Here is a 22315-nt window from a genome sequence, read left to right as displayed (position 1 = left end):
GGCCGGTAGGGGACAGAGAATCAGGGCCCCGAGAGAATTGGGCAGATTGCGGTAGAGTTGAGAAATAAGGACAAGTGCAGAAGAGAAAGAAAAAGCACTTGGATGTGTACTGGATGCAGAGGAGGGGCAGACCATATTGGAGGACAGCTGAAAACGATCCAGGGGTCCTAGTGGGCATCAGACTAACTAGGAGCCTGAAAGGTTAAAAGACCAGCAACTTGTTCACCCTCTGCAGTTAAATACAGCCTCCACCCAGCCCCTCCTCAAGTCCCGTGTCTCTGAGCACCAGCTCCACCGCCAGTGGGAATGTGGAGAGGTTTAAGGGTATGTTCATCATCATCATCAAAGGCATTTATACTCTACTGAGTAAGTGTGTGCTGAGTACTGTGCTAAGCACTTGGGCGAGTACAGTATAACAGTTTGTAGATATTGGGAGATACATTTCATGCCCACAGTGAGCTCTACCCCCCTCCCCACCCCACAGCACTTGTGTATATATGTACATATTTATAATTCTGTTTATATTAATGATGTGTAAATATCTATAATTCTATTTATTTTCATTGATGCTATTGATGCCTGTTTACTTGTTTTAATGTCCATCGTCCCCTTTCTAGACTGTGAGCCCATGTGGGCAGGGATTGTCTCTATTTGTTGCAGAATTGTACTTTCCAAGCGCTAGGTACAGTGCTGTGCACGCAGTAAGCTCTCAATAAATGTGATTGAATGAGTGAGTGAATAGACCTTGATATAAATAACATAATTGAAGAATGAAGACCAGTTCTCTACAAAGGGTCCCTTTCCAAAGGATGGTGGATTGCCCTTCCTAATCTCCCCTTGAGGGTAGAACAAGAGATGTGGTTTAAAGCTGCAGCATGAAGGATTAAGGTCAGATAAGGAGTCTTTCTTTCATGGCTAAAGGTCGGGAACCACTGAGGTAAAGAACTCTCTAAAGTTGTCCCTCACCATGACCTAGTCGAAAGAATCTGGGAGGCAGAGGACCTGGATTCTATTCCCAGCTCTGCCACCTGTCTATTGTGTGACCTTGGACAAGTCACTTCACTTCTTAGTCCCTCAGTTCCTTCATCTGCAAAATGGGGAGTCAATACCTGTTCTCCCTCCTACCAAGACTGTGAGTCTCATGAGGGACAGGGACTGTGTCCTATCTGATTTTCTTGCATCTATCCTAGCAGTTAGTACAGTGCACATAGTGAGTGCTTAATAAATGCACAGGCATTATTTTTAGCAAGTGTTTAACAACGCCTCTTTATAATGAACTCTTTAGTAACAACCCCAGTGTAACCAAATTAACCCCAAGTAATACAGTTCCTTGACTTTTAAAAATAGTATTTAAGTGCTTTACTATGTTGAGCATTTACTCTGATTTCTTATAGAGCTGTTTTTCCCGAAGCTCTTTTCACATTATTGGCAATTTTTTTGTCCTCACAAAATGTGTTGTATTATCACCCCCTCCCCCCACCTCTGTACTGGATGCTTCTTGTGGGCTTTGAATTTTTTTTAATGGTATTTATTAAGTGCTTACTATGTGCCAGCACTGTACTGCTAAACGCTGGAGTAGATATAAGATAATTAGGTTTGACATAGTATATGTCCCACATAGAACTCAGTCTTAAACCCCATTTTCCGAGGAGGTAACTGAGGCACAGAGAATTTAAACGACCTGCCCAGAGTTACACAGCAGATAGGTGACGGAACCGGGAGTAGAAATCAAGTCCTTTGATTCCCAGGCCCATGTTCTTTCCAGTAGGCCGTGCTACTTCTCTAACAACTTGTCTGCCAACTCTCTTGTATTATACTTTCACAAGTGCTTACCGAACACAGTAAGCGCTCAATAAGTACTATCAATCGATTGATTTATTATCCCAATTTTTCCAAGGCAGAAACAGGTAAGGAGAGTTGAAGTGACTTGCCCAAAGTCAACCAGTATGCAAGTGGCCAAGCTAGGATTAGAGGCCTAGTTCTGTGACTCTTGCTGCTATATGATGCCATGCCCCTGTCAATTCCCTTCCTCTCCCCTCCAACTAGGTTTTCCTAGACTTCCCCACAAGGATTCTTATTCAGGCGTGCCCCAACTTCAACCACTGAATGACTCATGCAACCTGGGGATGTGTTTTGTGCTGCTTGCTAATTTACCCCAGGGTGTCAGGGTGTGTAAACCCCTTATCCAGAGTGACACAATCCCTGTAGATAATGATGATGGTATTTGTTAAGCACTTCCTATGTGCAGCACTGTTCTAAGCACTGATAAAACAGTTCCCTCCTTCCTGACACTGTCCCTTGTGGGCTCCCAACCCCCTGGGGCTTCCTCAGTACTGAACTCCAAATTTTCAATCCATCAATCATATTTATTGAGCACTTACTGTGTGCAGAGCCCTGTGCTAAGTGCTTGGGGGAGTACAGTATAATAGAGTTGGTAGACACATGCCCTGCCCACAGTTATTCTCCCCCCCCCCCCAAGCCTCATTGAAGGCACATCTCCAAGAGGCCTTCCCAGACTAAGCCCCGCTTTTCCTCATCTCCCACTCCCTTCTGCGTCTCCCTGACTTGCTCCCTTTGCTCTTCCACCCCTTCCCAGCTCCACAGCACTTATGTATATACCTGTAATCGTATTTATTTGTACTGATGGCTGTCTATTCCCCCTTTAGACTGTGAGCTCGTTGTGGTCAGGGAATGTCACCGTTTATTGTTCATTCATTCAGTAGTATTTATTGAGCACTTATAATAATGTTGGTATTTGTTAAGCGCTTACTATGTGCAGAGCACTGTTCTAAGCGCTGGGGTAGACATAGGGGAATCAGGTTGTCCCATATAGGGGCTCACAGTCTTAATCCCCATTTTACAGATGAGGTAACTGAGGCCCAGAGAAGTTAAGTGACTTGCCCACAGTCACACAGCTGACAAGTGGCAGAGCTGGGATTCGAACTCATGACCTCTGACTCCAAAGCCCATGCTCTTTCCACTGAGCCACGGTATTATGTGCAGAGCACTGTACTAAGCACTTGGAATCTACAAATCGGTAACAGAGGCAGTCCCTGCCCTTTGACGGGCTTACAGCCTAATCGGGAGAGACAGACAAGAACAATAGCAAGAAATAGGATCAAGGGGATGAACAGCTAATTAAAACAATAGCAAATAAATAGAATCAAGATGATGTACATCTCATTAACAAAATAAATAAGGTAATGAAAATATATACAGTTGAAAGGACGAGTACGGTGCTGAGGGGATGGGAAAGAAGAGGGGGAGGAGCAGAGGGAGAGTGCGGAAAAGAGGGCTTAGCTGAGCAGAGGTGAAGGGAGGGGTAGAGGGAGCAGAGGGAAAAGGGGGAGCTCAGTCTGGGAAGGCCCCTTGGAGGAGGTGAGCTTTAAGTAGGGTTTTGAAGAGGGGAAGAGAATCAGTTTGGCGGAGGTGAGGAGGAAGGGCGTTCCGGGACCGCGGGAGGACGTGGCCCAGGGGTCGACGGCGGGATGGGCGAGAACGGGGGACAGTGAGGAGGTGGGCGACAGAGGAGCGGGGTGGGCAGTGGAAAGAGATAAGGGAGGAGAGGTAGGAGGGGGCAAGGTGATGGAGAGCCTTGAAGCCTAGAGTGAGAAGTTTCTGTTTTGTGCGGAGGTTGATAGGCAACCACTTGAGGTTTTTAAGAAGGGGAGTGACATATCCAGAGCGTTTCTGCAGGAAGATGAGCCGGGCAGCGGCGTGAAGAATACGCTGGAGCGGGGAGAGAGAGGAGGAAGGGAGTACTTTCAAAAGCGCTTAGTACAGTGCTCTGCAAACAGTAAGCACTTAATAAATACGACTGAATGAACGAATGAATGAACGAGTTTACAGTCTTCCACCTGAATTTTGGCCACAGCTACCACTGTCCCTCCCCCTCTTCCCCCCACTCGTCACATCCCGTCACTTCTCCTTTGTGGGTTTGCAGGCCTCAGTCTCCACCCCAGTCGCAGCTGCACAGACAGTTTGCTTTGAGGTTGGATGTTTTACAAGGTGTCAGGAGGTGGCTTTCTGTTTGGGGTTTTGAGCATTTTTGAGTATATTTCTTTTTCAAATTTGTGGTGGAAAACACTAATGGTACTGTTGTCTCGTTCACTTTGGAATTACATGAGCTTGCATTCAACAGCCTTGTAGTGACTTTTAGAGTAAGAATATGTAGGGTGTACAGCATTAAGTTCCCTCATCTGTAGAATGGGGATTAAGACAGTGAGCCCCATGTGGGGACAGGGGCTCTGTCCAACCCAATTTACTTGTGTCCATCCCAGTGCTTGGATCAGTGTTTGGCACATAGTAAGCGATTAACAGTTCGTGAGAAACAGCTTGGTTTAGTGGAAAGAACACGGGCTTGGGAGTCAGAGGTCGTGGGTTCTGATCCTGGCTCTGCTGCTTGTCAGCGGTGTGACTTTGGTCAAGTCACTTAACTTCTCTGTGCCTCAGTTGCCTCATCTCTAAGATGGGGATTAAGACTGTGAGCCCCATGTGGGACTACCTTGCATCTACCCCAGCGCTTAGAACAGTGCTTGCCACGTAGGGCGATTGAGACTGTGAGCCCCTCGAGGGACAGGGACTGTGTCCAAGTTGATTTGCTTGTATCTACCCCAGCGCTTAGTACAGTGCTTGGCACATAGTAAGCGCTTAACAAAAACCATAATAATAATAATAATTCCATATTTTTGTGTAATTTTATTTATTTATATTGATGTCATTTGTATTGATATCTGTCGACCTCATTCCCCCCTTCCCTTACAGCTGCAGCAGCTGTAGACTGTCAGCTTGTTATGGTCAGGGATTGTCTCTCTTGATTACTGTATTTTACTTTCCCAAACGCTTAGTACAGTGTATGCACAGAGTAAATGCTCAATAAATACGAGTGAGTGAATGAATGAATGAATTTTAAAGGATGTAAAGGGATTTTAATCTCACTTTTCTGGAGGTTCTGGAGTGGATCTCAATTTATAAGTCTAAGCCTGAGGGAAAATATATCTCATGGTATAGCCATTCATAATAATAATTTGGTATTTGTTAAGCGCTTACTATGTGCAGAGCACTGTTCTAAGCACTGGGGTAGATACAGGGTAATCAGGTTGTCCCGCGTGAGGCTCATAGTTAATCCCCATTTTACAGAGGAGGTAACTGAGACACGGAGAAGTTAAGCGACTTGCCCACAGACCCACAGCTGACAAGTGGCGGAGCTGGGATTCGAACTCATGACCTCTGACTCCCAAACCCTGCTCTTTCCACTGATCCACACTGCTTCTCTAAGCATTCATGATACAAACATGTGAACTAGTGGATAGAGCACGGGCCTGCAAGTCAGAGGGATCTGAGTTCTAATCCCAGCTCTTCCACTTGTCTGCTGTGTGACCTTGGGCAAGTCACTTCACCTCTCCATGCCTCAGTTAACTCATTTGTAAAAAGGGGATTCAGATTGTGAGCCCCGTGTGGGACAGGGACTGTGTCTAACCTGATTCTCTTGTAACTACTCCAGTGCTTAGAAAATTGCTTGACACATAGTAAGTACTCAACAATACCATTATTATTATTATTGTTATTATTACTCATAAGGTCCAGAGGCCCACTGGATCATGGCATATGCCTGTATAACCAAACTCTTCCTTTTCTATCTTCCCCTTCCAAATTGCTCCCTTTTACTGAATTAATCAGCTATGCCAAAACATTTGCCTCTCGTGATGGACCCCAATAGATTCTGCTGCCATAGGGGTCCACTCCATGGAGTCGATGGACACCCCCCCCCCGGTTTTGTGAACTTGTCCTCCAGACCTGGCAGGACCTGAGGATCTCTCCAATCAGGGTTGACCCCATATGTAGACTTTCTTACCTATTAGCTCTTTGAAGTCTGGCCCTCCCCATCTCCATTTCCCTTAAAATCCTCTTAAAATGTATCCTAGGGAAACAGCGTGGCTTAGTGGAAAGAGCATGGGCCTGGCAAACTGAGGCAGACAAAAGTTAAGTGAGTTGACCAAGGTCACATTCATTCATTCATTCAGTAGTATTTATTGTGTGCAAAATACTGTACTAAATTCTTGGGAGAGTACAATATCCATTCATTCATTCATTCAATCAATCATATTTATTGAGTACTTACTGTGTGCAGAGCCCTGTACTAAGTGCTTGGAAAGTACAATTCAGCAACAAATAGAAGACAGTCCCTACCTTTATGGCAGATGAGCTGCAGAGCAGGGATTAGAACCTGATCATCTGACTTTTTTTTGAATGGTATTTGTTAAGTGCTTACTCTGTGGCTGGCACTTTACTAAGTACTGGGGTAGACGCAAGCTAATCAGGTTAGACAGAGTCCAAGTCCCCCATGGGGCTCATAATCCTAATCCCCATTTTACAGGGGAAGAAACCGACACCCAGAAAAGTGAAGTGACCTGCCCAAGATGACACAGCAGACAAGTGATGGAGCTGGGATTAGAGCCTAGATCTTTTTGACTCCCAGGCCCTTGCTGTATTCATTAGGCTATGCTGATTTACCAGGTCTGGGCTCTGTCCACAGGGCTACGATGGCTTCTTGCACCCTTTGCCCGAGCAAGAGAGAGAGGAAGGAAGGGAAGGAGACCCCAAAATGGGCTGGCTGTCCTGTACTGTGTGAACTGGTGATGCGTATGTGCTTCTCATGTGTCCAGGAGGCCCCCGGTGTATGGCTTGGGAACATGGCCTGCCTATACTCCTGCTGTGCCATAAACAGTTCTCCATCCCTCCCCGATCTCTCAGGTCTACGTCTCCTACGACTATGGGAAATCATTCCAGAAGATTACGGGGAGATTTAACTTTGGCCCTGGGAACACCAGTGATGCGGTCATCGCCCAGTTTTACCACAGTCCAGCGGACAACAAGCAGGTAAGGAAACGGGGTGGGTCGGTAGCTGGTGAGAGCCCCTGGAGGAGGGTTTTTGTGGAGGGAGAAGGGCGATTCTTGTGTCGGGGCTGGGGGGGCGAACGAGTCAGGGTGATTTCGGAGCAGCCAAGGGACCTTGGCGCTCATCGCGGTTTATTGTCATAGGCCCAGAACTGCACGTGGTGAGAGAAATCCAAGCCACCAGGGCGGTGGGCCAGGAGCACCTGACCTGTTTTTCTATCTCCCTGTGGCCTGGCTTAGTGGTCTGTTTCAGAGACAGCCCTCTGGCAAACTCTTATTTGGCGAGAGGGTTGGTTTGGAGTGAACCATTTCTGTGGGGTGGGGGAGGCTATAGAGGGGGTTGAGCCCCGGAAATCAGGGTTTGTTGAGGCACACAGAGACACCTTGGATTCAGTGATGTCACATTCTGAGGCAGAGAGCTGCCGCAGAGTGGTTTGACATGGGTTTGCAAAGGCACCCCTCCCCCTTTGTCCCCGGAACCTTGGGCCAGGGATGGACCTTCTTGTTTAGGCTTCCGGTAACTTTTCTGAAGTGAAGGAACATGGTGAGGAGCTATGGAGTATTCTGGGAAGTGAAGGGGCATGAAGAAGGGCCAAAGGCGATTCTGGGAAGTGAAGCTGGATGAGGAGGAGACACGAGGGGTTCTGGGAAATGGAGGGTCAATCAATCAATTGTATTGATTGAATTCTTACTGTGTGCAGGGCACTACTAAGCATTTGGGAGAGTACAGACAATATAACAAACACATTCCTTGCCCACACCGAGCTTATGGTCTAGAGGGTTCTGAGAAGGGGCCATGGAGAGTCATAGGAAGGGAAGTGGGTGGAGGGTTTTTGTGAGTTTTTTCTGGTTTTTGATGGTACTTTGTTAAGCACTCACTATGTGTCAGGTCCTGTTCCTTAAGCCGTGGGGTAGATACAAGTTAATTAGATTGGACACAGTCCTGTCCTGCATGGAGCTCAAAATCTAAGTAGGAGAGAGAACAGGAGAACTGAGACACAGAGAAGTTAAGCGACTTGCCCAAGGCCACCCAGCAAGCATTTCGGAGAGCTGGGCTCTGAACCCAGGTCCTCTGACTTCCAGGCCCGTACTATTTCCGCTAGGCCATGCTGCTTCTCTGGCTGGAATGATTCTTGGGAGAGGAAAGATCCTGGAAATGCTGAGATGATGAACTCCCCAGAAGGAGGGAAATTTGAGATTGAAGGTGGGGGGTGGATTTAGTCAGAAGTCAGAAAGTGTTCTTGGGAGAAGAGGCTTGGTGAGGTGCTTCCAGCCAGCTGTCTGGAGAAATCTGGCTCACTTTGCCCTGGGCTGGCTGGACCCGAAGTGAAGGTTCCTGGAGGTGCAGAGTTGGAGAAGCAGAATAGACCAGTTCCTGGATGCAGTCTGCGGGCCTTTTCACCACTGCCTACCTGCCTGCTTCTCACCCAAGTCCTGCAGATATGTAGGGGTGAGATAGTCCCCAATCCAGGGAGTTTCTAATCCCCCAGAGACACTCTCCCACCACTGAAGGCCTGTAGTTTGTGTCTGAGACTGCCTTTCTGGGGAAGGCCTATTTTGCCAACATTTCCCGAGAGAAAACCGCACCAGACCCCTGGGGCTTGATGTCATCTCGTCTTCTCCCCAAGCTCCGACTGAGCATCTCTGGGGCCTTGACAAAAGGGTTTTGCAAAGCTACCATCAGCTTCAAGTCTGGAGCAGGGACCCCACTCAGAACCATCCTGAGCCTGCGGCCCAGTTCCAGGCTCTTACATAAAGAGGCCGAGTGGGGTGCTTGGAGAGCAGACCCAATTCAAGGGGTGGGAAATCATTCAGTGATATATTTTGAGCTCTTACAGTGCACAGCGCTTGGGAAAGTACAACGGAAGTGGTAGACGTTTCCCCTGCCCACACAAACTTAGAGTTTAAAGGGAGAGACGGACATTAATATAAATAATGGGAACGGAGCATTAGGGGAACAATACAATACAGTACAATTCAGTCAAGTAGACTTGATCCCTGCCCTCAAGGAGCTTCAGTCTAGCAGAGGAGAGGGCGCTATGAGGACGAGCAGCTTGGAGTCATTCATTCATTCATTGTCGTACTTACTGAGTGCTCACTGTGGGCAGAGCACTATACTAAGCACTTGGAAAGTATAATTCAGCAACGAAGAGAGACAATCCCTGCCCACAATGGGCACACAGTCTAGAAGGGGGAGACGGACATCAAAACGAGTAAATCGGCACCAACAGCATCAATATAAATAGAATTATATATTCACATCAAAACAAGTAAACATGCATTAATATAAATAAATAGAATTATAGATATGTACATATATAGGCAGGTTCTGTAGAACAGGAAGGGAGGGTAGAGCAAAGGGAGCGAGTCGGGGTGATGGGGAGGGTAAGGGGAGCTGAGAAAAAGGGGGGCTTAGTCTGGGAAGGCCTCGGGGAGGAGATGAGCCTTCAGTAGGTTATCAGGTAGTCCGGGGCCTTGTGGTTCCAGGACTAGGCCACGGGTGTGGGAAGCAGCCTAATACCCCCTAAATCAGACAGTTAATCAATCTGTCAATCAGAGGTAGGATAATAGCCCAGGTCCCCCCTCCCCTGCTGGAAGAAAAGTGGGGGTGATTTGTTGGATGAAACTATGACAACAATTGCCTCCGGGCCCAGAGGCTTTATTGTCTAGAGAACTGGGCACCAGCTGCTTTCTTCCACTATCCCCTGGCCCCTGCCCCCCTCTCACTGAGCAACCCCCATCCAGAAAGTAGGGGAAAGGAGGTGGAGTTGGACGGCCTGTCTCAGAGTTACCTGAGAGTAGCAAATTTTACTCCTCTGGAAGTCTCTTTTTTTTCTTTAATGGTATTTGTTAAGTGCTTAATATGTGCTTGGTTTGTCAGGCAGGCACTGTACTAAGCACTGGCCCTAGTATATTTGATATAAAGTAATCAAATTGAACCCAGTCCATGTCCTGTCTGGGGCTTGGTAGTTAATATTGGTAATTTTGGAATTTGTAACGTGCTTTCTATATGCTAAGCACTAGCTAAGCACTGGGGTAGATACGGGATAATCAGAGGGGACCCAGTACCTGCCCCACCTAGGGCTCGCAGTCTAAAGTGGTGGGGGATCAGGTATTTGGTCCCCAGTTTTCAGAAGAGGAAAGTGCCTGGGTTACAATCCCAGCTTTGCCACTTCCTCACTGTGTGACCTTGAGCAAGTCATTTAACTTCTCTGTGGCTCAGTTCCCTCATTTGTAAAATGGGGATTCAAACCTGTTCTCCCTCCTACTTAGACCGTGAGCCCCATGTGGGACCTGATTATCTTGTAACTACCCCAGTGCTTACTTCAGTGCTTGGCACATAGTAGGCACTTAACAGACACCACAGTGATTGAAAATATCATTGATTGATTGATTGATTCGACTGGGGAAGTGGGGGCCACCCTCCCCTCTGGAGAGCCCAGCTGTTTGCCACCACCAGTCTGCAGGAACAGAGAGCGGGAGGTGCTGGCCAACCAGGGTGGAGCTACTTCCTGACTGGGGTGAAGTGGAGGTGACAGGTTCAGCCATGTGTTGAAGAACGGATTTACACCTGGTTGACATGGAAGCCCTCCCTGCTCAGGTCTTCCTTCCCGAACCCGCCACAGCATTCCCCCCATTTCTCCCCGGGGTACCTCCCTCCCTCCCCCTCTCACCGCACCAGCTTTGCTTTGCAGTACATCTTCGTGGATACCTACAATCAGTACCTCTGGGTCACGGTGGACTTCTGCAGCAACGTCTATGGCTTCTCCATCCCCTTCCGGGCCGCCGACCTGCTCCTCCACAGCAAGCTCCCCGACCTCCTCTTGGGCTTTGATAGGTCGCATCCCAACAAACAGGTAGGCTCGGGGGGCGGAGGAGCTGGAGTCCTGGGGTGGGGCCGGGCTCAGCTCCATCCATGCCCACCTCGGCCACCTTTTTGGTTTTGCCAGCTCCCCTACTTTGCCCATCTGAGGTTTGTCAGAAGTATCCCTTACCCTAGTCACCGTGAAATATAGCTCTTGGCTCCTCTTCCTTTCCTTTCCCCTTTTCCTCGTCTCCCCTCCCCAAGCTCCGCCCTGCCTGGCCCACCCCAACCCCGTCCACCCCAGCCCCATCTGCCCCAACTCCATCACCGCACTTCTCCTTTGGCTCTGCAGCTCTGGAAGTCGGATGACTTCGGGCAAACCTGGATAATGATTCAGGAGCACGTGAAATCATTTGCCTGGTGAGTGGCCCCGGCCCTTGGCTTTTCCCCGTCCGGGGGTGGGCGTGGGTGTGGCGGCTGGACAAGGGACGGAAGCAAACTGGGAATTCTCCGGGGTCTCCGAGGGCCCAGAGGCGTAACCCCGACCGTTTGATACCTGAGGGAGAGGAGTCTCCAGGATCCCCACACTACCCTTTCCCAGGATGCTCAGTGGCAAACCGACACCTTTCAGGGCAAGGCTAGGTGCAAATGTTGCCTCCAGCCACCTTCCCGAGGCCCCATGGGTAAATTTAGCCAGATTCACTCAAGCTCCTAGCAGCACCCGTGGCGTAAGCGAGGGGCCAGCGACTCAGTGTTGTTTGAAGGAGGGCTGACTCCACCCATGGGTCCCCAGGGTTGGGTTGAGATCAGCTGTCCACCTCAGACTCCTGAGGGCCCCTAGAGAACCAGAAACCGACTGACCTCCAGCCCCCAGAGAGCCGGCTTCCAAACATTCTGGAAATGCCTGCACAGATGCACACTTATTCCTGTTCCCAGGCTTTGCTGAAATCCCTAGAGCTTTGTCCCCTAAAGCACTATCCCAGCTTGGACTTCCTCCTTTCCTCTTCTCCTCCCATCTCCTTCCTTCCTCCTCTCTGCCTTCCCCCCTTGTCCCTTCCCTCTCTTCCCTCTCCTTCCTCTTCCCTCCTCCCCTCTCTCTTTTCCCTCCTTCCCAGGAAGGGATTTCAGGGGCTGCTTAGGGGGGCAGGGAGCCTATCTTCTATATTTTTCAGTGGAGGCCCAGAAAATCACACAGCAGGTGAGTTCTGGGACCCAAAACAGAAGTCTGGCTGGGCACCGGGAGTCCCCCAATGCCTCCCCGATGGTTTGTTTTAAAGGGGCACCGATCCATACGACAAGCCCACGACCGTCTACGTGGAGCGCCACGAGCCCTCTGGCTCCTCCACCGTCCTACGTAGCACGGACTTCTTTCAGACGCGGGAGAACCAGGAGGTGGTCCTGGAGGAAGTGGAAGATTTTCAGCTTCGGGACAAGTACATGTTTGCCACGAAGGTGGTGGTGAGTCCGGGGATGAACTGGGATCTGATTGCTGCCGCTGCCTCCCTTCATCCAATGCGTGTTTGTCTCAAGCGGCATCACGGGCGGGGCGCTGAGGTGGCCTTATATCCACCTGTCTGACATGGGTTCCAGGGCCCCACTCCTTCGTGCCTCCTCTGAGGAATCGGGCCTCGGGTCCGAGGTGGGTTCCGGGCCGTCCCTCTGCTGTGCCTCCCCCGACAAATCGGGCTGCACTCTCCCTACCACTGGGTCTGAGGTGGGTTCTGGGCTCCCCTCCGCTGCACCCTCGGCTCACTGCCCGTCCTGATGTTTCTCGGCAGCGTCTTCCGGGCAGCCGACAGCCAACCTCGGTCCAGCTGTGGGTGTCCTCCGGACGCAAGCCCATGCGGGCAGCCCAGTTTGTGACCAGACACCCCATCACCGTGAGTGGCCGGGGACGGCCTTCTTGGAGATCAATCCCTGGGGCAGTGTGTGGGGAAGGGGAGGGTCCACGGGCCCTCTGGTCCTGGGTGGCAGGGGGTGATCGTAGTTAGGCCCCAGACATCCCAACCCTGGACCCCCGGCAGTCTATTCGGGAGGGTTGCATTATGTCAGGAGGTCCCAAGAGGGTTTTCGGCGCCCCCTCACCCTGGCTCTGGATCCGGCTCTGAAGGAATACTACATCGCTGATGCGTCTGAGGACCAGGTGTTCGTGTGCGTCAGCCACAGCAACAACCGCACCAATCTGTACATCTCCGAGGCCGATGGCCTTCAGTTCTCCCTGTCTTTGGAAAACATACTCTACTTCAGCCCGGGCGGGGCCGGCAGTGACACCCTGGTCAGGTGAGGAGACCGTGGATGACAAGGGCCCGGCCGGGCACCGGAATTGGCGGGCGAGAGCGAGACCTCCCACTCTGGTGAAGGGAAGGGCCTGCGCCATGGGCTTGTGGAACCTTTATTTCTTGAATTGTCCACTTCTGTTCTTTTAAAGTGTGAGGCTGACCTGGGTGTGCAGATACATCGGATCTGGGTTCTAATCCCCGCTCTGAACATTTGTCAGCTCCGTGACCTTGGGAAGTCATTTAAGTTTTCTGTGCTTCCACTTCCTCATCTGAGAAAAGGGAATTCAGTACTTCTTCTCCCTCCCCCTTAGACTGCCAGCCCCATGTCGGACAGCGACTGTGTCTGACCTGATTATTTTATATTCACTCAGTATGGCGCCGAGCAGAGAGATAGCGCTTAACAAGTACCAAGTTTATTACTATGTCTAGGCTAGGGAGTTGGGAGGCTGTGGTTTAGTGTAAAAGGGACAGGTCTGGGGCTCAGAGGCAGTCTCTTATCTCCTTCAAGAGACCTTCCCTGACTAAATCCTCATCTCCTCTTCTTCTGCCTTGGGCATCACCCTTGCACTTGGATTGTTTTTTTAGCCTCACAGTACTTCTGAACATATTGGCTATTTATATCAATATCTGTCTCCCCCACTAGGCTGTAAGCTCCTTGTGGGGAGGGAATGTGTCTTCCAATTCCATTACAGTGTAGGATCCACAGTGCTTGGGACATTGTAAGCCCTCAGTGTATATGATTGATTGATTGGAGATGCATCTATCTCATTGCCTCAAGCCTGAGGATGATGATGTGAGAACATCTGCCCAAACAGCTGCTGACCCGCTTCTGCTGGCAAGACGACTAGTGCTCCTCTTACAGTCTACATCGCCTCCCACTTCCGGCAGAGCCAGGAGCGGCTCCACTGGCTAGAATCCAGACCTTGAGGGTCTGGCGCGGAGTTTGGTCTCAGTTTGGCAGTGAAGGATGGGCTTTCCAAAGCAGAAATCTCCCGGGCAGAAAACTGGTTTCAGAGGCCAGCCCATCCAGGGAAACACCAGAGCATGCTCAGCTGGGCTCCTGCCCCTCGGCCTCAGACTCCAGAGGAGAAGTTTCTCTGCAGATCTGGGCTTTGTGTCAGCATGGAGTAGCCACAGGTTCCATTGTACCTCAGTTTTCTTGGCACTTTTATTTCCCTGAGTGTTTTTCACATCAGTTTTCTCACTTGTGCTCATGACCCAGCTTACTCAATCATTTTTTTTAAATGGAATTTTTTGGGCATTTACTTATGTGCCAGGCACTGTACTAAGTATCGAGGTAGATACGAGATAATCATGCTAGACACAGTTCCTATAAGAATAATAATAATAATAGTATAGGGCTCCGAGTCTTAATGCCCATTTTACGGATCAGGTAATTGAGGCACAGAGAAGGTACATGACTTGCCCAAGATCACACAGACAGGTGGAGAGACCAGGAGTAGAACCCAGGTCCTCTGTCTTCCAGGCCCATGCTCTTTCCACTAGGTAACACTGCTTCCCTAAGTAATCAGTATTTATTAAGCACCTACTATGTGCAGAGCACTGTACTGAGTTCAGTATAACAGAGTTGGTAGACACGTCTCCTGCCCACCGGGAGTTTATGGGGCATAGTCCCGAATGAGGAAATTGAGGCGCACGTGAAGAAACCGAGGCCCAGAGAGGTCATGTGACCTGCCCAGGGTCACCCATTTGGGAAACGGCAGGAGCAGGATTACCACCTGGGCTCCTTATGCTGAACCTAACATTGCCTCCCCCAGACCCTGTTCCTTCTGGGACAGATTGACTTCCTGTGGGAGAAGGGAAGAGCCCCAACCTGTGTAATGGGACTGGTCCTCCCGGCCCTCCTACTGGCCCCTCCCGTCCCGGGCCCCTGAGCGGAGCGTCAGCCTCGGCCTCCCCCAGGGCCAGGCGCCCCCCCGTCCCCCCCCGCTCTTCCTCCCCGGCACCGATACCAGCGGGCCGCGGGGGTCTCTCGCCGCAGGTACTTCGCCAATGAGCCGTTCGCAGACCTGCACAGGGTGGAAGGGGTGCAGGGTGTATACATCGCCACCTTGCTCAACGGTTCGTTCAGCGAGGAGAACATGCAGTCGGTCATCACCTTCGACAAGGGCGGCGCCTGGGAATTCCTGCAGGCCCCGGCCTTCACCAGCTACGGAGAAAAGACTGAATGCGAGGTAGCGGCCCCTTCCCCTCTCCTGCCCCTCCAGAAGTGCGGGGACCCCCTCTGGCCCCGACCTGTGAGGGCGTGGGGTTGGAAATACGCTTGGGGACATGGGGTAGAAGTCTGACGCTTAGAAAAGTGTTTGGCACATAGGAAACGCTTAACAAATACTGCCATCAATATTATTATTATTATATCACCCGGCCCTCTAAATGGGTATTTCTCGGGTTCTTCCTCTTCCCAAAGTCTCCCTGTCCCCTTTCCCAGTCGGGACCCGCCCCCTGTAGTTGGAAAACCCCCTTTTCTCCCCTCTACCTCTCCTCCTCCAATCCCACAGCCTCTGTAGGGCTGGCAAAGACTTCTCCTGGCCCCCTCCTAAATTGGGCTGATTCCCTCTCCATGTGGGGCATAGGGCAGGGGGCTTTTCGAAGATGCACCGAGCTTAATCGATCAATCATCAAGGCATTTAGTGGTCCCAAGTGCTTAGTGCAGTGGTCTGCATGTGGTGAATGCTCAGTAAATACCATTGATTCGTTAATGGTATTTATTGAGCACTTTTTGTGGAAAGACCACTGTACTACATGCTTGGGAGAGTAGTAATAAGGATAATGATGGTATTTGTTAAGCACTTACTATGTGTCAAGCACTGTTCTAAGCAAATTTAACAGTTGATAGATCAATCGGTTGTATTTATGAGTGCTCACTGCGTGCAGAGCACTGTACTAAGCGCTTGGGAGAGTATGATACAACAGAATTAGCAGGCACGTTGTCTGCCCCTAACAACTCAAAGTCTAGAGGCAGTCCCTGCCCACAAGAAGCTTACAGTTTCCTGAGCTTTCACCTGAAGCGTCAGTCAGTCAGTCGTTATTTATTCAATGCTTACCGTGTGCAGAGCACTGTACTGAGCACTTGGGGAAGTACAATATAACAGTATAACAGACACATTCCCTACCCACCATGAGTTTACAGTCTAGAGGAGGAGACAGACATTCACAGAAATAAATAAATGACAGAGATGGGCAGAAGTGCTGTGGGGCTGGGAGAGGGGATGAATAAAGGGAGCAAGTCAGGGCAACGCAGAAGGGAGTTAAAAGGAAAAGAGGCCTTAGCTTGACCCCCTCTGCCCCAAACACTGCCTCGACTTAATGTTAAGTCAATTTAGTGGACTTAATGTTGGTATTTGTTAAGTGCTTACTATGTGCAGAGCACTGTTCTAAGTGCTGGGCACTGTTCTAAGCGCTGCAAGTGGACTTATTCCCGAGTTCCCGTGGCGCTGCTCTACAGAGAGTGACCCTCCTGACCTCGGGCGAGATGGACACCTTGGGTGGGCCTGGTGTCCTCCCCTCCCCTATTTGCTCCTCTCTGTCCTCCTCTGGAACCCGGGGTGCACCCAGGAGAGATGGGAGTACACGGAGCTTGGCCCGGCTCTTAGCGGTTCTGTCCGGTTCTGTCCCGTCCTGTAGCTGTCTCAGGGCTGCTCCCTCCACTTGGCCCAACGCCTCAGCCAGCTGCTCAACTTCCAGCTGCGGAGGATGCCTATCCTGTCCAAGGACTCCGCCCCGGGACTCGTCGTGGCCACTGGTACGTCGCCCGGTCAGTCGGTCAGTCAACCCATCGGTTGTATTTATTCAATCAGTGAATCATTCAGTCAGTGGTGTTTAGTGAGCACCTACTGGGTGCAGAGCATGGCAGTAAAGGCTTGGAGAATCAGAGTTGGTAGACATGTTCCCTGCCCACAACAACCTTATGGTCTAGAGGGCGCATACTGCTTGCACAGCAGCGTACTGAATGCTTGGCGACGTACAATAGAACCGGAAGGCACGGTCCCTGCCCTCAAAGAATTTGCAGCATAGTGGGGGGAGACAGATACTAAAATAAATTAGAGGTGGGAGCAAGGTGATAGATTCTAAAGATTTGAACCTCACTGTGACCATGAGGGGTGGTCAAGTCTTAAGTGCTTGTGCCTTTCTCTCACCTCCATTCTTATTTGAAAGAGAAATCAGTCCATCTGTGGTATTTATTGAGTGCTTACCGTGGGCAGAGCACTGTACTAAGCACTCTGGAGAGTACATTGCAACAGAGTTGGTAAACACGTTACGATTTCTGGGAAAACACCGCTTCCTCACTTGGGGCACTGCTGGACACTGCGTGGTCTCCTCTCTCCATTATTTGATGGGATATTCAGCACCCTCCCGCCCCCCTCCCCAGGTGGCTCGGGGAGGCAGTGTGGCTTAGTGGAAAGAGCATGAGATTGGGGACTCGGGAGACCTGGCTCGTAGACCCAGTTCTGCTCCCGACCTGCCTTGTGACCTTGAAGACGTCACTTAATCCCTCCGTGCCTCGATTTCCTCACCTGTAAATCGGAGACAAATTGCCCTTTCTCTCTACCTCTTAGGCTGGGAGTCCCTTGTGCGTCAGGGGTTGTGTCTGATCTGATCGTCGTGTATCTACTCAGAGTGGAAGCGATATTGAGTAATACCAGAAGGAGTTTTTTTTCTCCCCACAGGGTCGGTTGGAAAGAATATGGCAAATAAGGTGAACGTGTATATTTCGAGCAGCGCTGGAGCCCGGTGGAGAGAGGTCAGGACCCGCTGCCGCAGTTTTGCGTGTCGATCCTTGTCTTTTGAGTCGTATCTGTGGGTAAACTATTTGGAAAACGCTGCTAGAGTCGATCGGCGAGTTAGGTGTAGAAGAGTTCTGGTCTCTGAAGTGTTAGGGGGCTGTTAGTTTGGGATTTGATTTCTCCCTTCCCAAAGTGCTAAGGTGGCCATGACCATCAGTTCAGAAAATCCACCAGCCTGCCGAACGGTTCCAGCTTACTCCTGCCCACCTGACGCAGCTGCTGATTTTGAGGCGAGGAGGAGGGGCTGCTTAAAGCCAAGCCATTCCCACCCTGCCCAGAAGCCCCTGTATGGGCAGGTAGACTTCCAGACCTCTGCCTCTGTATATTAAGTATAAAACATGGCGATCTCTTGGAGTGGCTTAGGACGTTGCTTTCCCATGAAAATGGAGGTTAGCAGTTCACTTTGAAATCGGGTCTCCTCTCCTCTGCATCGGGAGGTGGAGGTCAGGTGGGAGGCAAAAGGGGGCGGGCATGCGTGTATGTGAATGTGTATGTGGTGTCTTTTCTGGAGTCAGCTTTGTGTGTCTTCTATATGTCTGGGTTAACCCACCCTGACCTTGTTGATGTTCACCCCCTTGATTCTATTTTTTGCTACTGTTTTTGTCCGTCTGTCTCCCCCAATTAGACTATAAGCCCGTCAAACGGCAGGGACTGTCTCTGTTACCGATTTGTACATTCCAAGCGCTTAGTACAGTGCTCTGCACATAGTAAGCGCTCAATAAATACTATCGAATGAATGAACCCATCCCTCACCCTGTGTGTATGTGTGTGTGTATATGTGTATGTGTGTGGTCTTCTCTCTGCAGTCAGGTGTGTGTGTGTCTTCTGTCCTCTGCAGTCAGGGGTGTGTGTGTGGGTCTTTGTGTGTCCGTGCCTGCGTCTGTGTGACCCTATCCTGCACTTAGGTGTATGTTCACATACCCCTGAGTGTGTGTTTGTGTGGGTGGCCTTTCTGCAGTTAGATGTGGGATGTGTGTGTATGTGTGTATTCTCTCCTTTGAAGCTAGGTGTGTGTCTGTATCTGTGTGACCCCCACCCTAGCCTTGTGTGTATATTATATAATAATAATATAATAATAATATATAATATATATATATATATATCCATCCCCGCCCGCTTCGGTGTATATGGGGAGGAGTCTTCTCTCTGCAGTTAGAGTTGTGTGTGGGTGTTTGTCCCCTCTGAGGCCAAGCGTGTGTGTCTGTGTGATCCCATGCAAGTCTCGTGACACACCCCCTACCTTGTGTGTTTGTGTCTCTGTGTGTGTGTGTGTGTGTGTGTGTGTGTGAACGCATGCCTCACCGATGTTGGTGGAATCAGGTGTTTGAACATCTGCGGCAGTTCTGGCCTGGGCAGTTCTGCACTGCACGCCTGTCTCTTGTCTCCGTCTCCGTCTCCTTGCATCCTCCTATCAGAGGACTGTGGCTGGTTCCCGCCGGATTCCCCTCCTTGCCGCTGTGGGGGCTCCAGTTTCTGGGGAGTTGGTTTTGGGGGAGCCCTCCAGCCCGGGAACGGCTGTTAGGGAAGGGCTGAGATGTCAGCCAGGAGAGCAAGAGGGCATATCCTTTCCATTCAATCGAACAATGAATTGAGGGTATCTATTGAGTGCTTTCTGTGGGCGGAGCACTGTACTACGTGCTTGGGAGAGGACAACAGAGTTGGTAGACATGTTCCCTGCCCACAGAGAGTTTATTCAAAGGAGAGAAAGTCGCTGTGGGGGAGGGCAATGCATCCTTGGGCCTTAGCACAAGGACTGAGCCAGGGCTCTAGCCACCTGGGAGCCACCGGGAGGGGAGGTGTGTGTGTATGTGCGGGGGGTGGGGGAACGGTGTGTGTATCTGGTTGCACACACCTCTCCCTTTAGTTGTTTTAGCGCGAAGACTGTGGATTCATCTGCTTTGGAGAGTCTTAACAAGCCTTTCAGCAGGATGGCCTACTGGAAGGAGCCCGGACCTTGGAATTAGAACCGAGTTCTAATCCTGGCTCCCGCACTTGCCTATAAATCGTCATTTAAATTCTCTATGCCTCAGCTATCTCTTCTGTAAAATGGGGATTAAGACCGAGAGCCCCATGTGGGACATCGAATGCATCCAACTTGATTAGTTTGTATTTGCCCCAGTGCTTAGTACAGTGCCTGGTACACAGTTAGTGCCTAACAGATATCATAAAAAAAGAATTCATTCATTCGATAGTATTTATTGAGCGCTTGCTATGTGCAGAGCACTGTACTAAGCGCTTGGAATGAACAAGTCGGCAACAGATAGAGACAGTCCCTGCCCCTTGACGGGCTTACAGTCTAATCGGGGGAGAAGACAGTTGATCTCCCCAGAACGGGCCTAGGTGTCATGTATCAACACCAGCATCATTGGTTATTTGGCATCTAGAGGACAGACAGACTTAGAAGGGATGAGCACTGGTCTAATCGTCATCATTATTATTATTATCATTAATAATAATAATATTGGTTAAGTGCTTAATATGTGCCAAGCACTGTAGTTAGCACTGGGGTAGTTACGGGATCGTCAGATCCCACATGGGATTCACAGCCTAAGTGAAAGGGAGAAGAAGTATTGAGCCCCCATTTGTCAGATGAGAGAATTGAGGCACAGAGAAGTTAAGTGACTTACCCAGGGTCACCCAGCAGGCGTATGGCAGAGCTGGGATTAGAACCCAGGTCCTCTGACTGTAGGGCCTGTGTGCTTTCCACTAGGCCATGCTGCTTCTCCCGCTGCCCTTGAGCTTACGTTCTCCATCCGAGGAGGGGGGTTGGATGGGATGACCTCAGGAAGCCCCCTGCCGTATTACGAGACCATTGCGTAGAAAACCTCAAACCAGAAGTGGCTTGGCTTCGATCTGTATTTCTGCTGCCAGGGAGGGTGGAAGGGCCCGTCTAGAAACCCCTGAGGGTAGAGCGTTAAAGCAGCCCGTTTGCTCCCGTCTCTCCAGGTGCTTCCAGGACCTCACTACTACACGTGGGGGGACCACGGGGGGATTCTCATGGCCATCGCCCAGGGGACGGATACCAACCAGCTCAAGTGAGTGCCTCCGCATTGGTTCCAGCTGTTCCTCCTTATCCCGTCCAGTCTGGGAATGAAGCCAGAAAAGAGAGCCGGAACTGGAGATGGTCTCTGAAGCTTCCCTTCAGCTGCTGCACAAGTGTTTGTTTGTGTGTGTGTGTGTGTGCGCTCTTGAACTCAGGGCTGGCAGACATACCAACACAGTAAGGGGCAACCTTTGTGCATATAGGATATCCTGGGACCATCAGTCCCACATCAGCCTTTTCAGCCCTTTTTGGGCCCAGGTTAAATTTCACTTTCAAAGTTATTATCTTTGAATATGAAGAACAATACTTGCCCTTTCTCTCTCTCTATATATATATATAGCTATATCTGTAGCTATATAGTGAGAAAGTTTTATATATATATATATATGTATATAGAGAGAGAGGGGAAGAGAGAGAAGTGAAAAATCTGTGTGTGTGTGTATGTGTGTATCCGTTTAGGGCACTCATGCTCAAACATAGTCATTGTGCAGTCTCTGAGTGACTGGGTTTGCCCTAGGGTCTCAAGCTGACTGTTAAAATGAAAATTTTGGTTCCTCTTTTCTCTGAGAGTTTTTATTTTTGGATTCCGTTCACTAAAATTTCCCCAGAGAAGTAAGTCGGAAATAGGTTTGACCTCCCAGCTGGTGGCCTGGCAGGGCTGAGATGATAATAATAATGACAGTAATAATAATAATGGTATTTGTTAAGCGCTTACTATGTCCCAGGCATTTTACTAAGCACTGGAGTGTGACTGGATACAAGCAAATCGAGTTGAACACAGTCCCTGTCCCACGTGGGGCTTACGGTCTCAATCCCCATTTTACAGATGAGGTCACTGAGGTACAGAGAAGTGAAGTGACCTGCCCAGGGTCCCACAGCAGACAGGTGGCAGAGTCGGGATTAGAACCCAGAAACTTCTGACTCCCAGGCTCTATCCACTAGGCTAAGCTGCTTCCCTAGGCCTCACTGCGAGATCGAGATCCAGGATCCGCAGTTAATTCTAGAGTTTGTTGAACAGCGACGGTTGCTGTTGCAGCCTTTTAGGGCATCAGTGTTGGCAGCCAAGGAATGCGTGTGAGCGGCCTGTGTGTGCAGGATATAGGAATTCAGAGACTGGCTGCCCCGGGGAAGGAGCGGGCACTGGCCTTTTTCTAAACATCAGCTGCCAGCCCTGAAGGAGCAGCATTGGCTAGCTGAACCCCAAAGGTTGTGCCTTTTAGGGCTGCCACCTCTGTGACTCATGGGGTGGTGGCATTGAACTCCTGGGGCAGTCTTGGGGCACGAGTGGATGAAGCCCCTAATCTCTACCCCTGTTGTCATTTCTGGAGGACACTGGGACTCTGTACTGAGCGCTTAGTACAGTTGTTTTACACGCTGTATTACGCGGTTGTAGTACATGCTGAAGCAGCATGGTTTAGTGGAAAGAGCACGGGCTTGAGAGTCAGAGGTCTGGGTTCTAATCCCGGTCTGTCACTTGTCAGCTGTG

At 50.1% G+C, this 22315-nt stretch overlaps 1 protein-coding gene across 2 annotated transcripts in view; it reads left to right on the top strand.

The window, feature by feature from the left end:
* SORL1 (sortilin related receptor 1) overlaps positions 1 to 22315 on the top strand; it is a 111247-nt gene that overhangs the window by 25702 nt on the left and 63230 nt on the right. For both annotated transcript variants that reach the window (XM_029075155.2, XM_029075156.2), the window contains exons 3-12: positions 6754 to 6879; positions 10593 to 10754; positions 11055 to 11122; positions 11980 to 12160; positions 12481 to 12582; positions 12813 to 12982; positions 14984 to 15176; positions 16627 to 16744; positions 17670 to 17743; positions 20733 to 20821. In XM_029075155.2, the coding sequence (XP_028930988.1) occupies positions 6754 to 6879; positions 10593 to 10754; positions 11055 to 11122; positions 11980 to 12160; positions 12481 to 12582; positions 12813 to 12982; positions 14984 to 15176; positions 16627 to 16744; positions 17670 to 17743; positions 20733 to 20821 (1283 nt within the window). The remainder of the gene's footprint in view (positions 1 to 6753; positions 6880 to 10592; positions 10755 to 11054; positions 11123 to 11979; positions 12161 to 12480; positions 12583 to 12812; positions 12983 to 14983; positions 15177 to 16626; positions 16745 to 17669; positions 17744 to 20732; positions 20822 to 22315) is intronic.

The sequence above is a fragment of the Ornithorhynchus anatinus genome, chromosome 11 (assembly GCF_004115215.2).
Source record: "Ornithorhynchus anatinus isolate Pmale09 chromosome 11, mOrnAna1.pri.v4, whole genome shotgun sequence".
Taxonomy (NCBI): domain Eukaryota; kingdom Metazoa; phylum Chordata; class Mammalia; order Monotremata; family Ornithorhynchidae; genus Ornithorhynchus; species Ornithorhynchus anatinus.
Note: the sequence above shows the minus strand (reverse complement) of the source record. Positions and strands in the feature narration are given on the sequence as shown.